This window comes from Callorhinchus milii, unplaced genomic scaffold (genome assembly GCF_018977255.1).
Source record: "Callorhinchus milii isolate IMCB2004 unplaced genomic scaffold, IMCB_Cmil_1.0 Scaffold19, whole genome shotgun sequence".
In the NCBI taxonomy this organism is placed as follows: domain Eukaryota; kingdom Metazoa; phylum Chordata; class Chondrichthyes; order Chimaeriformes; family Callorhinchidae; genus Callorhinchus; species Callorhinchus milii.
In genome coordinates, this window is record NW_024704760.1 from 11,097,411 (window position 1) to 11,115,234 (window position 17,824).

General features: G+C 46.6%; 1 protein-coding gene across 1 annotated transcript in view; it reads left to right on the forward strand.

The window, feature by feature from the left end:
• The window catches only part of LOC103189720 (F-actin-monooxygenase MICAL2), a 37,419-nt gene that overhangs the window by 18,513 nt on the left and 1,082 nt on the right, over nucleotides 1–17,824 (forward strand). The window contains exons 16-24 of the mRNA XM_007910219.2: nucleotides 229–348; nucleotides 3,142–3,313; nucleotides 5,047–5,135; nucleotides 6,595–6,667; nucleotides 7,169–7,321; nucleotides 9,677–10,669; nucleotides 13,287–13,396; nucleotides 14,640–14,744; nucleotides 15,545–15,638. Coding sequence (XP_007908410.2) covers nucleotides 229–348; nucleotides 3,142–3,313; nucleotides 5,047–5,135; nucleotides 6,595–6,667; nucleotides 7,169–7,321; nucleotides 9,677–10,669; nucleotides 13,287–13,396; nucleotides 14,640–14,744; nucleotides 15,545–15,638 — 1,909 coding nt within the window. The remainder of the gene's footprint in view (nucleotides 1–228; nucleotides 349–3,141; nucleotides 3,314–5,046; nucleotides 5,136–6,594; nucleotides 6,668–7,168; nucleotides 7,322–9,676; nucleotides 10,670–13,286; nucleotides 13,397–14,639; nucleotides 14,745–15,544; nucleotides 15,639–17,824) is intronic.

The window sequence follows — 17,824 nt, forward strand, 5'->3', positions numbered from 1 at the left end:
AAGCGTTTTGAGACGTTGCAACAACGTGATAAGGCGCTATATCAAATGCAAGGACTATTTATTATTATTATTTTACTCATTTTACTCATTGCGTGCTCTGGGTCCCTTGTCCTTTTGAGGGTTGTGGGGCGGGTGAGAGACAGAGTAGTGGGGATGCCTACACTGAGCTCTAACCCAGACGAGCCCCAGCACGATGTGTGATCTGAACTGTTGTGTGTGTACGTGTAGCCAGTTGCTGGGACAGAGACAGGCTCTTCTGCCGGTGGCCGAGGTGACTTTCGGTCACTGACGTGCGAGGATGGGCCAGACGCTTCCAACATCAACCAGGGCTCTGCCCACAACACCCAGGTCAGTGCCACCCAGGTCTGTACACAACAACAACAACTTGAATGTACATAGTGCTTCACATAGGGCAGGGGGTCCAGCCTTTTGGATGCCCTGTTTGAGAAATGTCTGTGGACCGCACAAGCAATATTTTTGGGTTTCCCTTCCAGAAACATAACACTGTTGGGTTATGGAGGGAGCGGGTGGGCCAGGGGAAATGGAGGAGGGGCTGGGAGGGGTGGATACAGCCCGCCGGTTGGACCACCCTGACCTTCACAAAGGCTGTTTGTGCCAACTTGCTGCCCACAAATGTGCAGTCACTACGTTTGACTGTGATTTCACTTCATGGCTGTATGTGGGACATTGCTGTGAGGAACATGGCTGGAGTGTTTGCCTTCACAGTGTATCCTGTCAGGTGCTTAGCAATGTCTCCCCATGATAAGGCGCTACAAAAAATGCCAGGATTATTATTATTATGTTATTACAGATGAACGGACGTTACATTTCTCAGTATTTTTGAGCTTCCTAAAATGGCTACGTTTTGCAGAAGGGTGATATTTTGTAAAGCCATTTCTGAATAATCTTTTTAACAGTTCCAGTCGCACTGATGATTATAGAATCATAGAGTCATACAGCACAAAAAGAGGCCATTCGGCCCATCGAGTCTGTGCCAGCTCTTTGAAAAGAGCAATGTAATGTCAATCCCACTCCCCAGTATCCCATATGCCCTTTTTACAGCCTTATCTGCCAGCCTGTCCTGCCACCTTCAAGGATTCATTTACCTGCCCCCCCAGGTCTCTCTGTTCTTTTACCCCCTTAAGATTGTATTACCGCCTATATTGCCGCCCCTCATTCTTTCTACCAAAATGCATTACCTCACATTTCTCCACATTGAAACTCATCTGTCATGTGTCGCCCATTTTACCATCTGTCTATGTCTTCCTGCAGTCGGCTCCTATCCTTCTCACTGTTTACCCCCTCCCTAACGTTGTGTTGTCCGCAGACTTGGAAATGGAGCTTGCTATACCCAAGTCCAGATCATTTATGTATATTAAGAAGAGCAGTGGTCCTAATACCGGTCCCTGGGGGACACCACTGTACACTTCCCTCCAGTCAGAAAAGCAGCCGTTCACCACAACTCTCTGCTCTCTGTCTCCCAGTCAGTTCTGGATCCGCTGCCACTGTCCCTTTTATCCCATGGGCTTCTATCTTTCTTACAAGTCTTTCATGTGACACTTTGTCAAATGCCTTTTGAAAGTCCATATAAACTACATCAACTGCACTCCCTGTATCCACCCTCTGCGTTACCTCATCGAAAAATTCTATTAGATTTGTTAGACAAGATTTGCCTTTAACAAATCCGTGTTGTCTGTCCCTAATTAACCCATATTCTTCTCAGTGAAGATTTATTCTGTCCCGGATTATAGTCTCCAGGAATTTCCCCACTACTGATGTTATGCTGACTGGCCTGTAGTTCCCAGGTTTGTCCTTCTGTCCCTTTTTGTATAGGGCGTCACATTGGCCACTCTCCAGTCCTCGGGCACCACTCCTGTGTCCAACGAAGATTGAAAAATTGTAGCCGAAGCCTCCGCTATTTATACCTGTGTCTCCCATAGTAACCTTGGCTGCACCCTGTCCAGTCAACCTTTTCAGTACTTTGGAGTCCTGTAGCTCAGTGGTTAGAGCACTCGCATTGCAAGTGAGAGACCTGAGTTCAATTCCAGGCAGAGGGCGAAACCTTGGGCAAGTTTCCTTACTCCACACAGAGCCTAATCCCTCCAAAACAATAATAAATTGGTCATTTTCAATCTACGACTGTTTGTGGGACATTGCTGTGCGCAATTGGCTGCCGCGTTCGCCCACAAATATACAGTCAATTCACTTTACAGTGTGTTCTGTGAAGCGCTTTAGGATGTCCTCCGACGTGAAAAGTGCTATATCAAATGAAAGTATTATTATTATTATTACTTCCTCTCTGTTTATACTTACCCTATGCATTTCCTCTTCCCTCTCCTCCGATACTGCGGCATTTGGTGCATCCACTTCTTTTGTGAAGACAGATGCAAAGTACTCATTCAGTACATCAGCCATGTCCTCTGCCTCCACAATAAGATATCCGCTTGGTCCTTAATTGGCCGCACCCTACCTTTGACTGACCATTTTTTCTTGATATGTTTGTAAAATATGTTAGAATTCCCTTTAATGTTACCCACTAACCTTTTCTGGTATAATCTTTTTGCCCCTCTTATTTCCTTTTTCAGTTATCTTCTGCACTTCCTATATTCTATTTGGTTGTCTTCTATACCTTGGGTTTGACATTTGTCATACGCCTCCTTTTTCTGCTTCATTCTAGTTACAATTACCTTCGTCATCCAGGGAGGTTTGGACACCCTACTTTTCCCTTTTGTGGGAATGTATTTATTCTGTCCCCGAGCTATCTCATCCTTGAAGACTTCCTACTCTTCTTTGGTTGTTTTATCTGCCAATCTTTCTTTCCAGTCCACCTTGGCCAGGTCCCCCCTTAACTCACTGAAATTTACCCAGTTGGTTATCTTCACCTTAGATGGTTCCTTGTCCCTTTCCATATGCATTCTGAATCTAATGATGTTGTGATCACTATTGCCCAGATGCTCTCTCACTGAAACCTGCTCCACTTGCCCTACTTCATTCCCCAGAACTAGACCTAGCACTGCTTCCTTCCTCGTTGGGCTGGAAATGTACTGATCAAGAAAGTTGTCCTGTAGACTATATAGAGCGTGAGAAGGCATGTGGTTCAGGTGGAAGGGAAGTGTGTGACGTTCTCTCATGTGTTGGTAGGACTCTATCACGGCCCCCGGCAGCAGTGAGGTGTGTTATTTCTGTAACCAGCGAGTCTATGTGGTGGAGCGGTTCAGCGCTGAGGGCAAGTTCTTCCACCGAGGCTGCTTCAAGTGCCACCTGTGCAAGGCAACTCTGCGACTGGGTGGCTATGCCTTCCACAGCGGAGATGGTGAGTAGCCAACATCACTGTCTTCTTGTCAGGTCAATGAAGGATCGTGGGACAGGAGGGCCACCTTATTAACTAGAACTAAAGACAGAAGTCACTGGGAACGCTCAGCAGGTCAGGCAGCAGCTAGTCCTGCCGCATCAACACCTCGATGATCTCATCATCTTCTGCCCGCCATCTAATTTTTTCCTCTGCCCCCCTGAACCCCCCTTCTCTGTTTGTCCTTATAAACTGCCCAGAGATGCTGCCTGAGTGTTCCCAGCAACTTCTGTTTTTATTTCAGATTTCCAGCGTCTGCAGTATTTCGCCTTTTATAAATGAGAGCTTCTGGTGCTAAAACAAACCTTTTTTTCCCATCTCAGCATCACTGAATATAACCAGCTCAGGCACAGCACAAGTTTGATGTAAAGTAAAGCTTTGCCCCAATTTATCCCTTCAACCCTGGGACTCAGACTCGATGATCTCCTCTAGCGCTCTAGGGCAATCCACTTAGATTGCATCTCGCCAGGAGATAGTGACAAGGAGTTTTTCCCAGTGTCTTGATCAACGGTTTGACAGATAAATATGTGGAGTTCTGTAGCTCAGTGGTTAGAGCACTTGCCTTGCAAGCGAGAGGACCTGAGTTCGATTCCCAGGCAGGGTGAAAAGTTGGGCAAGTTTCCTTACTCCACACGCCTCTGCTCACCGAGCAGTAACCAGGAACCCGGTTGTTAGTCGATTGGCGGAACAGTTTTCCGGGAGTAATAACCTCTTAAGAAAAATACATTAAAAAAATTAAACTTGGTCACTCAATCCACGACTGTTTGTGGGACGCTGCTGTGTGCAATTGGCTGCCGCATTTCGCCCACAAAATATACAGTCAATTCACTTAATAGTATATTCTGTGAAGCACTTTGAGATGACGTGACAAAGTGCTATATCAAATGCAAGGATTATTATTATAATTAGGTAATTCACTTCATGGCTGTTTGTGGGACATTGCTATGCACAAATTGTCTGTTCACCACAAGCACACAGTCACTAAACTTTATTACAATTTTGTTGTGAAGCACTTTGAGATGTTTCAGTGTTATCGACACTATCTGAGGAGGCGGATTTGTCAGGTAGCAAAACGGGTAGAGTTTTAAATTGACTGTGGAAGATGAGGCCATTCAGCCCATTGTGTCTGTGCTACATGCTGAGAACATTGCTGGGTGAATTGGATAAGAATCTATCTGAGGCCTCCTGTATTGAGGTCAAGAATTCATAAGATCTCAAGAGAGGTTCAGAGGAAAAAAATCCATCAGAGCATTTAGTTGCTTTTTAAATGAATCCAACAGCAACAACAAATTACATTTGTACAGCGCCTTTCACACTGGGAGGATGTCCCAAGCAACTGGACAGTTAAGGATTTAGGCCCGGAACGGCATTAGGAGAGGTGGAGGGCAGGGGGTAGGGGTGACCGAAGCCTCGGTTGAAGATGAAGGGCTTAAAATGTGCCTTGAAGGAGGCAAAGGGATTGTGAGATATGGAGAGTCCTGACCTCAACTATTCTTCCGAGAACCATGTTCCAGTCATAATTACCCTCTGGGTAAAGAAAAACTTCAAGGCGTGTGTCCTGAAATTGCTCTTTGTAAACTCTAAACCGGTGTCCTCTTGTTCTATTGTCTCATTATGGCCAAAAGTATTGTTCTGTTCGTTGCTCTGAGTTCAGAATCCCACTGAACTACCAATGTTGCTCCGTTTGCTGTTTTCAGGGCAGTTTTATTGTGTACCTCACTACAACTCCCACGCGCTGGGCTCGATGCAGTTTAACAAGCCAGAAGATCATCCTTCAGAAGAACTGGTACGACATACAATACTTCGGGCACTTGTAAATAACAACAACAAATTACATTTACACAGCGCCTTTCATATCGGGAGGACATCCCAAGGCGCTGGACAGTCAGGGATTTGGACCCGAGCTGGGGGTTCGGATCAGGAGGGGTGGAGGGCAGGGAGGGTAGGCGTAGGAGGGTGACCGAAGGCGAGGTAGAAGAGGAGGGTCTTAAGACGAGCCTTGAACGAGGCATGGTGATGGTACTGTGGGATGGAGTTCCAAAGGGTGGAGGCAGAGAAGCTGAAGGCCTGACCGCCGATGGTGGGACATAAGTCAGTGGTCAGGATTCGGTTTTTCTGCCTCAGTTCTGACACAGACCACACAAGTGGCACTTGCACATTTCAAATAAACTAAACCAAGGGATACACCTTAGATTCACGTTCAATCATCGTGGGTCTGCTTTACTGATGTGCTGACCAGATAACCAGTTTACTTTGTGGCTGTTAGTGGGACTTCCTTTGTGCACAAAATAGCTGGCGTGTTTATCACCAGTACCCAGTCACTACACTTGGCAGCATTGTGAAGAGCTTCAAGTCATTTTTGACATTATTGGCCCTGCGTCAGATTAAGGATTATTAGTAACTGAGCTCCTCGCAGCAGAGTCTGCGTCAAAGGGTTGTCTTCTAAAGTGGGGCGGATTCACGTCAGAGGAGACGCTATTACACAGTTACCAGGTTCAGGATCAGCGATTGTGTCAGAAGCAAACGAATGGCCGCCTTCCGGGTTGTCAGTTCACTACAACGTCACCTCCTCTGCGCTGTGCGTGCGGTCCATACGCAGCCAGCAGGAAATGACATCAGCAGTGCTTCCTGCGCATAGGGTGCATCTACAGCGCACAGGAAGTGACCTCAATCTAACAATAACCAAAGGCAGACGTTTTTCAGTGCAGGAAGCCGGGTTTACTGCTCGTGGAGTCCTGTAGCTCAGGGGTTAGAGCACTCGCCTCGCAAGCGAGAGGACCTGGGTTCGATTCCCGGGCGGGGAGAAACCTTGGGCGAGTTTCCTTACTCCACACACCTCTGTTTACAGCAGTAATTAGGAACCCGGCTGTTAGTCAATTGGCAAATCGCTTTTCGGGCGTAATAATCCCTCCAAAGAATTTGGTCACTCAAACCACGACTGTCTGTGGGACACATTTGCCTGTGCGCATTTGGCTGCTGCGTTTTTCCCACAAAATACAGTCAATTCAATTTACTATATATTCTGTGAAGCGCTTTGAGACGTCTCAACGACGTGATGGAGCGCTATATCAAATGCAAGGATTATTATTATTATTATTATTGTAGTGCGGGTCTACAGGATGCCAATGCTATGAATGAGGCAGTGAGGAATGAGGAAAGGCTATAACTCTTTCGAATCATTTATAAAACAAAGGGATCAGTGTTGATCAACTAATTGATGCCATGTCAATGGGTTATTTTGACAGGACTTTCTGGACGGAGTGCAGGAAATAGAGAGTGTTGCAGACAGGGTTCCTGGACAGCCTACAAAGGTAGTAGGTAAGCACTAAGTTACTGAAAACATTCACACGATGAGCATCAGTCAATCGGCCGATCCCAAAGGGAGAGAGGATAGTGCCACCTAGTGGGGGGTCAGAGGAAATGGTTCTACATTTCAAGCCAAAGTAGCGCGAGAATAATCCACACTGAGGTGCATCCTGTGATCACTGCAGCTGTTGGCACGTTATGGAAGTCCATCGATGGAGAGAACTTTCAGTCCCTCCCTGACTCCTTTCTCCCTCTCCTCTGGTTACCTCACACCCATTCCTTGTTCTCTGGGCAGAACATTCAGTGCCCAACATTTCACCCCCATTATAGAGTAACAAGTGGAACAAGCAAGATCAGGCTAAAGTTGGGGGCCAGTTATCCACGCGCCATTTATCCACATGTCCATTTATCCGCATCGTGCTGCAGTCCACTCAAGCAAATAGTTCCTCTTCAAGCATCTAATTCCCTCTGAAACTCATTGATGGATTCTACTTCAACCATGGTTTGTGGCAGAGTTTCCAGTTACTGATGGCGATGCAGATCAGGAGACCAAGGAACCAATTCGCCATGAGGAGCAAAGGGAAGATGGGATGGAAGGTAACGTGGGAGAGGAGGAAGGTGAAGATGGTGAGAAGGACAGCGAAGAGATCCAGCCATGTGGGAAAGGTCAGTCCAGCGGTTCAGTTTATTAATATGAGACCAGCGTTGCAGCCAGCTGGTTACGTGGTCTCTGAACTCATTTTACCATCATTGCTGGTCAAGGGACGTTAACATCTGACACCACAGCGATTGAATCCACAGACAAAGCTGCCCTCAGCCTGCTCCGCACTAAAACAATTAATGCTTTAAAAACTGCTGCTGTGTTTGCCCAACAGGATGTTTCTCTATTTGCCTCTGAAATCTTAGATACAACAGAGATGTGTATGATTGTATCTGGGTTTGTGTTTGTCAGTGTGTGTCTGGGTCTGTGTTTGTCAGTGTGTGTCTGGGTCTGTGTTTGTCAGTGTGTGTCTGGGTCTGTGTTTGTCAGTGTGTGTCTGGGTCTGTGTTTGTCAGTGTGGTCTGGGTCTGTGTTTGTCAGTGTGTGTCTGGGTCTGTGTGTGTTTGGGTGAGAGTGTGTCCATACCTGTGAGAGTGTATGTGTGTGTGTATGTATGTGAGAAAGGAATGTGTGTGTCTGGGTTTCTGTGTGAGTGTGTCTAGTGTCTGTGTGCGCGTGTGTATGTATGAGAGAGTGATCTGGGTCTGCGTGTGTGAGATAACCGTCAATCCTTTGGACGTGTTTCTCAGTTCTCGGGCCACATTTTATCGTTGCGGCTGTTTTACAATCAGCATGAAGTGGCCCCAGTGTTTGGCGAAGTGTCTTGTCCAGGTTTCGCTTCACTCTCAGCCCTGCCGCTGGCTTATCAATGTAACAGGATCTCTGCTCCTCACTTGTGCCAGGCACCTCACCCATGCCTCTGCTTCGACCTCTTGACTGATCCTTGAACACAGAGACGATGGGACTATGAACCTCCTTCTTTGTTCCTTTTAAAGCTGGGCTTGGTGCCAACCAGCCACTAATGGCTTGAGCGTTTTCTCCGTTGCTCGTGAGCTTTTGCACTGCTCTGCACTGTGGATCTCAGGTATCAAAGGCAAGAGTCAGCTAAGCACTGATACACAATCGAAATGTCTCAAAGCACTTAATAAATAATCCTTGCAGTTGATACAGCCCCTGATCACGTCTCCCAAGACGTCGCAAAGCGCTTCACAGGATATACTGTAAAGTGAATTGATCGTATATTTTGTGAGGAAAATGCAGCAGCCAATTGTGCACAGCAGCGTCCCACAAACAGCTGTGGAATGAGTGACCAAATTATCTTTTTTAAGAAGATAAAAATGATCCACGAATTGACAAACAACTGGGTGGGTTCCTACTTACTATTTGTTAAACAAGGCGTGTGGAGTAAGGAAACTTGCCAATGGTTTTGGCCTGCCCGGGAATTGAACCCAGGTCCTCTCATTTGCTCGGTGTGTGCTCTAACCACTGGGCTGCAGGACTCCACGTATTTAACAATAACAATAAAACGTTAAACTCGTTCTCGCTGCAAAGTACAGCTCACAGCTTTTATCTTGCTGCTTCACTTCTGTATGTTGTGTGACTAACAATATACGGTGCACATTCCATAACGCTTCTCTGTTTGACTGTTATCCCCTCCAGTTTTTGGTGCCAACCTGTACCTCGGCACTCTGGGGTGGAGTGAGCAGAGTGCGTGTGTCCCTCTGCTCCACACCAGACCAACAGAAACCATTGCAAACCGGTTGCTCTCTGCGGTTAGGGTTGTATTCTCTCCTTGTGGGTTTCCATGACCAAGAAAAAAAAGATTGTTTGAGCCGTCATCACCAGCTCTGAACAATCACATTTGCTGATCTATAAACAAAAGGCAAAATACTGCAGATGCTGGAAATCTGAAATAAAAACCGGTGTGACTGGGAACACTCAGGAGGTCAGGCAGCATCTATGGAGAGAGGAACGTGGGTTAACGTTTCATGTCCATGACCTTTTGTCAGAAGTAGGGGATGTTGGAAGGGAGCGATTTTTTTTTTAGAAGGACAAACAGAGAAGGGGGCGGGAAAAGAAAGACAAAGGATAAAATTGGGTGGAAAACAGGAGATGATGAGGTCGCATTTCACATTTCTAATCTCTCACCCATTCCCTCAGTCCATTGACCTGAACCCCGACGGATTCATTAATGTTGATGAGTGTGTGAGAGATTAGACGTGTGATTGTAGTGCAGGGTGAGCGATCCCTACCCCATGGACCATAGCTCTGATTACTGCGGCAGTTGAGAGTGACACTGCAGAGATAGGCACATCCTGATCACAGGGATGAAGAATTCACAACAATCGAGAAGAACCTTCTTCATCAACCGAGGAATGGACGTGGGTTTAGCTCCTCCATCCATATGTTTAAGTCACTAACGCAGGGACCCCCTGGGGCATATGGCAGTGGTACTAACATCATCTCACCTTCCTCTGTAGGACTCCAGACAGTGGTGGAAGATAATGGTTCCCCGTTATCTGGCAGCAGCATTGAGGAGATCCCTGAACCTGCTGTGGGCAGCCCAGCTGCTCTGGATTTGCCTGTACTTTCTGATGAGATCGCAGGGTCCTTATCTGGTGATTCGGTCAGGCTCTCCCATCCTGATGTCACCAGGACTTTAGAGCAGACAGATAGGACCAGCGAGGAAGGACCTGGGGTAAACAGGCATCTGACTGTGCTGCCCGTAGTGAGGGTTGACCAACTGGCCCCTGAAGGGAGCAGTGATCACACAGAGAGCAAGGAGAGCATCTCTCTTCCAAGTCAACTCTCTTTGCCCAGTTCCCAACCCCAAATAATCTCGGAAGAGAAGAGCCGAGGGGATGTGGTGGTCAGTGGTAACGGGAGCCAAACTCCCAGGAAGAAACTGGCACTTAGTTCAACTGTGAAGCACAAATTAGCCAGACTTCACACCAGCTCAGAGTCAGATACTGAAACTCAGGAGGATGAAATGCAGTCAGAGGACAACTCTGACAACAGGGGACTGTCTGAGAGTGGGGGGCTCCTTGTGCCTGACTCTGCTGTTTTCAAAGGCTCGGAGCCTGAGGACACAGAGCAAGAGTGCCAGGACGATTCCTCACCGGTGCTGAGGGCAACACACAGGAGCAGCATCAATGAGCAAGCGCGGAAAAGTCTGGTTTACTGGAACATGCCATGCTCAGACATAGAGGAAGATGCAGACAACGGTGACCCAGAACCCAGGCCGTCCTCACAGCAACCCATCCAAACCCAGATCACCCAGGAGAAAACTCCGCAGGAGAAAGGTTCAGCTCCCGATGCCTCGAGTAAACCAAAGTTCAGGCTCCCTTCGTTCAACGTGTTTTCCCGTTTATCACGAAGGCAGAAAACAAGCAAAGACAATGAACGCTCCTCAGTTCAGACAGCGAAGCCTGACCCACCCACCGCACAGACACCTCCCTCGCCTCAGAGGCAAGGTAAGGGCTCAAGACTGACAGCATTTTCTAGTTTGTACATTAGGAATGAGATGACCAACTAGTGACTGTAGGAGTCCTGCAGTATAGTGGTCAGCGCACTCGCCTCGCAAGTGAGAGGACCCAGGTTCGATTCCTGGGCAGGTCGAAACCATAGGCAAGTTTCCTTACTCCACAAAGTTCTGTTTACCAGCAGTAAGCATGAACCCAGTTGTTAGTGGATTGGAGGATCGCCTTCCAGGGGAATAATCCCGTAAAAAAATGATCACTGAATCCATGCCTGTTTGTGAGACGCTGCTGTGCGCAATTGGCTGTTGCGTTTTACCCACAAAATATATAGTCAATCCACTTTACAGTATATTCTGTGAAGCCCTTTGAGACGTCTCAACAACGTGATAAGGCGCGATATCAAATGCAAGGATTATTATTATCTCCTGCTTAGAAAAAGGTAAATGGAGTCTCCTCAGAGATAAGCTCCAACATGGAATGTCAGAATTGAGTTATTCCTCTGTGGTGGTCTCAGTGGTCCGGTTCCTGTACTCCAGGGTATTGCCGATAACAGCATAGCTCATCAGCAGAACTTGGAGGGGCAGAATGGGATCAGGGTTTCTTCCTATTCAGCTCCTGCAAGTCAAAGCCCTAACGGCTAGGGTGGTCCTAGCGAGACAAACAGCAGGAACGCTTGCCAGGCAGTGCTCTCAGTGACAAGCCATGTTGTTTTAGCTGGTTAGATTCCAGCAGTATCAGAACTCCATTCCTCCCCAAGCTTTGGGATGTCGCTAACCTGCATCTAATGCTTTCCGGAATTAGGTAAGCAGGATGTTTCCCTCCCGGGAGAGAGTGCACATTCCATTCCAAACACAGGGAAATTTCCACATATGTAGGTGGCGTACATATATAGAACTCTTAAGCACGGTGATGGGTTTCCACATGTGTCAGAAGGCAGAAAACAATATATAGTTTGGGACACAACATGTCAAGCAACTGCCAGGATGGTGGAAGGCAAACTAGATGGACCTTGGTCTTCTTTGGCCTAGCAAATTCTTATGTCCTTATGTGATATAAAAAGGGTGACAGACGTACGTATTTTGTATTACTGCATCACAGTATATTCTGTGAAGCGCTTTGAGACGTCTCGAAGACGTGATAAGGCTCTATAACAAATGGAAGGATTATTATTTATTATTGTTGCTTACGACAACCCAGCTTGTAAATTATGACTGAGTTTAATTCAGTCTTTGGATGGTGGGGAGGAGACAAGGCTGAGACAGATTGACCAGACACATAAATGTTTTCAGCACAGGTACTGCCTTGAGTTGGGGGAATGGGGGAACGGACTATTTTCCTTTAAACACTGAAGGTGTGTTGTTATATGTGTGGCCTGTGAGGGCTCAGTTGTCTTTGTGTCAGATTATTGGTGGGTTCAAGCCCCACGCAGGGCCTCTGAACTCCAGTGCATTGTCGTTCGGGTGAGATCTTAAGCCGAGGTCCCGTCTGCCTGTCCAGGTGGACATTAAAGATCCTATGGCACTATTTGAAAAGAGGAGGGAGTTTCTCCAAGTCTCCTGGCCAACAATCTCCCGAATCAAACAACTTAATGGCTGTTTGTGGGACTTTGCTGTGTGCAAAATTGGCTGCCGTGTTAGCCTTCAAAACTACATTTCATATTAAATTTCTGTAAAGAACTTTGCGATGTTTCGATGATATCAAACAATCTATTATTATTATATTTTAAGCGACAACTCAGCTTATTGACTGCCACCAATTCATTTCCTGCTTTCAACTGATGGGAATTGGAATCAAATGGTTAAATATCGTCCACAATCTGTCCTCACTCAGACTGTCCCTGTGCTCCCATTCGGAGTCTGTAAAGTGATTTGAGAGACTTGGGATCTTATGAAATGGATGAGGAAGCAGCTTTGTGTGCCAATGGGACACTCAGTAAATCTCTCCCGAGTCCCACTCTGTTCGGTGTGATCTCTGGGAGTCCCACATTCTCTATTCCACGGCAGCTATTCATTGCTCTGCATTGGCTGTGGTGTATTCTGTTGGATTTTTGCTGACAAATACGCAAATACACTTGACAGCAATTCCCTGCAAAGCACTTTGAGAAGTTTCATTGGTACAGGTCAGTAGCCAGCGTAATGAACCGGGTTCGATTCCCGGGCGGGGCGAAACCTTAATCTCCTTAACCCCCACATCTCTGTTTACCTCGCAGTAAATAAGAACCCAGTTGTTCGTCGATTGGCGGATGGATCACTTTGCGGAGTTAATAATCCCTCAAAAAAAACCTCACTCAATCCAGGACTTTTTGTGGGACACTACTGTGCGCAATTGGCTGACACATTTCACCCACAAAACACAGTCAGTTCACTTTACAATATATTCTGTAAAACACTTTGAGACGTCCCAACAACGTGATAAGGCGCTATAATCAAGTACAAAGATTATTGTTACACAGCCCACTTACCCTCCAAGTGCACACCACATCTCCCGCCCCCACCACACTCCTGGAGCTGAGGAGACGTGTCTGTATGTTTCTATACACTGGGTTTTGCCCTTATAACAGCAGAGAGCAGGTTAGCAGTTGGACTGTGACGTGTCTTTTTTTTCCATCCAGTAAGTTTCCCCAGGATTGACGACAACGAATCAGGGGAGGAAGATGAGGAGGAGATTGATCTGTCTAGTGATGAAGATACGGAGTACATCACTGAGCAACCAATCAAAGCCGTGAGTAACAGGAGGCCAACTATGCACTAAATAGAAATCAAGAACTCTCTCACCCGTTCTCTGTCCCAAATCATTGAAATTACAGAATCATAGAATTAAAGAATTTCGCAGCACAGAAAGGCCATCCATCCCATTGTGCCTGTGTCGGATTTTTGAAAGAGCTACTAACTAGACCTCTCCCTTACTCTTACTCCATAGCGCTGCAAATTCTTCCTTTTTACGTACCCAGCTGATACTCTTTTGAAGCTACTATCGAATTTGCTTCCACCCGACCTTGCAGGCAGTGCGTTCCAGACTGAAACAACTCTCTCTAAAAAACAATTAAATCTGTGTCCTCTGGTTACAGACCTGCCCACCGGAGGGAAGTTTCAAAACTCTATCAAAACCCCTTATATTTGAACACTTCTATTACATTTCCCCTCAACATTCTCTGCTCTAAGGAGAATAATCTCAACCTCTCTAGCCTCTCCACATAATTGTAACCCCTGATCTCTTGTGTCATTCTTGTAAATCTTCTCTGCACCCTCTCCCGTCATTTTGCTATTTAATCAAAAGGTTGTGGGTTTCAGTCTCACGGTGGAGATTTCGAACTCACAATCCAGCAGGCAGGTTTCCTTACTCCACACGCCTCTGTTTAACTAGCAGCAAGTAGGAGCCCGGTCATTAGTTGATTGGTGGATCACTTTCCGGGGGTAATAATCCCATCAAAAAATTAATAATAATAATAATTTGGTCACTCAATCCATGACTGTTTATGGGACACTGCTGTACACAGTTCACTGCCACATTTCACCCGTAAAAATACACAGTCAATTCAGTTTATAGTGAAGCCCTTTGAGACATCTCGAAGGCGTGATAAGGCGCTAAATCAAATGCAAGGATTATTATTTTTATTAATAATAATTACTTGGAGATGTTTCAGCGACAACCAGATAAAGACAGCCTGCAGGTTCTGGAAATCTGAAAGGAACCCTCAGCAGGTCAGGCAGCATCCATGGAGAGAGGAAAGTGAGTTAATGTTTCAGGTCAATGACCATTCCTCAGAACTTGAGAATGTTGGAAGGGAGAGGTTTATAAGGCCAAACGGAGAGGGGGTGTGGGAAAAGAAGACTAAGGAAAAAAATAGGTGGAGGACAGGAGATGATGAGATCAGAGGTGTTGATGGTGCAAGACAAAAGGAGGCAATAGTGGGATATGTGTCTGAGACCCAGTTGAGTAAAGGTGACTTGATTCTGTGTCACAGAAACTGACGCCAGAAGAGATAGCTGAACGTTTGACCACGTGGCGGCTGAATGCCTACCAGCGGCGTGCTAAGGAAGAGGAGATCGCTCGCTTCGCCAAAGCACAGGTAACGTACAGGCCAATGTCTTAGGAGGGTGGGGATTCACACCCTGAAAACAAACTTATAAGAGCATAAGAAATGCTGGACGAAAAAAGATCAAGGGCCATGCTAGTTTGCTTTCCACCCTTCCTGGCGGTCGCTTGCAATATGTCCCGAATTACATATGTACTGTATCCTTACACCAAGACTTTTAAAGGTTTATTTGGATAAGAAAGCTCTTGCTGTTTACAGCCGTCTTCTCCAGACTGAGAAAGCGGGGACAGGGTTTGGGTCATAGATGTTAGGTCAGGGTATCAAGGGATGTGGGCAAGGGCGGGTAATTGGTGTTGAGGTACAGATCAGCTCTGCTCTTACAGAATGGCAGAACAGGCTCAAGGTCCTGAATGGCCTACTCCTGTCCCTATGACTTTCCCACCTCTCTCTCTCTCTGGCCTCCAGCTCATTCATTAACTTAGGGCTGGAACTTCAAACAGCCCTGACTGTAGACCAGCCCTTGTTGACTACAATCAATGAGGCACCTTTTTTTTAAACAAGTGTAAAAAACACACAACGCTCATTCACACATAAGTGGAGTGTAACTATCCACAGAAAGCAGGGACAGGGTTTATCCCTCTGTCGCAGATGTATATAGGTTCCATTGTCCAGTTGACATACAGTGGGATGCACATGGACTCTACATCACTGACAAGTGCTCTGGGACGCTCCCCCGTGTAAAGGGTGCTATATAAATGCAAGTTGTTGTTGTTGCTCTCAGCGACTGGGCTGAGTTCCCAGCAGGTGCTGACCCTGTTCCCCGTGACCCACAGAGCATCCAGAGGCGTTTGACGGAGATCGAGCAGATGTTCCACGAGTTGGAGGAGCGAGGAGTGCTCCTGGAGGAGGAGATACGCATGAGCAAAGGTACCAACACCAAACGCTCAGCATCTCGGTGTCTCCGAGTCAAGACAGTCACTACAGCAGAGGTGGGGGGAGTGCTGAATCGTCAGAGGTCTCGTCTGTGCCTGTTCAGGTGGATGGTACTAGATCCCAGAGCACTAGTCAGGAAGAAACGTGACTTTCTCCTGGTGGTCTAGCCAACAATCCTCCTGAATAAAATCAGTCACTCACTTCACGGCCGTCTGTGGGACGTTGCTATCCGCAAATTAGCTGCAGCCTCTGCCCACAAAATACACAGTCACCACACTTTACAGTAAACCCTGTGAAGTGCTTTGAGACATCTTCCTGATGTGGAAGGCACTGTAACAAATGCAAGGAGATACCTTGCCGTTCCCTCCGGTCAGTAGGCTCCGGCCTGTTTCACGTCCCCCACCCAACCCACCCCACCATCGGCGGTCAGGCCTTCAGCCTTTCTGCCTTCACCCTTTGGAACTCCATCCCACAGTCCCTTCACCTCGCTCCCTCCCTTGCCTCCTTCAAGGCCTGTCTCAAGACCCTCCTCTTCGACCGAGCCTTCGGTCACCCTCCTACCCCTATCCTCCCTGTCCTCCACCCCTCTTGATCCTAGCCCCCAGCTCGGGTCCAAATCTCTGACTATCCAGCGCCTTGGGACGTCCTCCCGTTGTGAAAGGTGAGGTGTAAATGTCATTTGTTGTTATATAAAAGCAAGTTGTTGTTGTTGGGGAATGCCCCGCCATGTGCAGTGGTTAAGGGAGAATCCATATTAGCTTTGTGTGTGTGTGACAGGCTCCACTGTACCCAGACCTCGCTGCTTCCTGACACATCAAATTCCTCCTTGCCTCGGCCGCTGAGGAAAATTCTGGGAATTAATAGGAAATTTTTGAAATCTTGAAATCTTAACTCTGAATAACTCAACCTTGGCTTATCACTTAATAATAATAATCCTTGCATTCGATATAGCGCCTTATCATGTCTTCGAGACGTCTCAAAGCGCTTCACAGGATACACTGTAAAGTGTATACTTTGTGGGTGAAACGGCATCGCAACCGTAACGCAGCTATTTGAGAAGGGTGGGAGACAAAAAATGGGGACCTATAGACCAATTAGTCTGACTTCGAAGGTAGGGAAAATTCGAGTCCTTAATTAGCGACGTCGTCGTGGGGCACTTAAAAAATCATAACATGATCAGGCAGAATCAACATGGCTTTGCGAAAGAGAAATCATGTTTAACAAATCGTATAGAGTTTTTTGAGGATGTAACTAGCAGGTTAGAGAGGGGGGAACCAGTAGATGTGGCGTATTTGGATTTCCAGAAGGCATTCGACAAGGTGCCATATCGAAAGCTGTTGCATAGGATTAGAGCCCATGGAATTAAAGACAATATATTAGCGTAGATTGGAGAGTGGCAAACAGGAAGAAAACAGAGAGTAGGGATAAACGGGTCCTTCTCAGATTGGCAGGATGTGACTAGTGGAGTGCCACAAGGATCAGTGCTTGGCCCTCAACTATTCACAGTCTATATCAATGATTTAGATGAGGAAATAGAACTTAACATATCTAAATTCGCGGACGATATGAAGATAGGTGGGAGAGTAAGCAGTGAGGGTGACACACAAAGAATGCAAAGGGAAATAGACAGGCGAGGTGAGTGGGTAAGAAGGTGGCAGATGGAGTATAACGTGGGGAAGTGTGAAGTTATTCACCTAGGTAGTAAAAATAGAAAAGCAGATTATTTTCGAGAGGGGGAGAGATTAGATAGTGTTAGTGTTCAGAGGGATTTGGGTGTCCTTGTACACCAGTCTCAAAAGGTTAGTATGCAGGTACAGCAGCAACAAGAAAGGCTAATGCCATGTTGGCGTTCATTGCAAAAGGGTTAGAGTACAAGAGTAGGGAAGTCCTGTAGCTCAGTGGTTAGAGCACTCGCTTTGCAAGCAAGAGACCCGAGTTCAATTCCAGGCAGAGGGCCAAACCTTGGCCAAGTTTCCTTACTCCACACAGAGCTTATTAATAATCCCTCCAAAACCCAAAACAATAATAAATTGGTCATTTTCAATCTACGACTGTTTGTGGGACATTGCTGTGTGTAATTGGCTGCCGCGTTCGCCCACAAATATACAGTCAATTCACTTTACACGTCCTCCAGACGTGAAAAGCGCTATATCAAATGCAAGGATTATTATTATTATTAT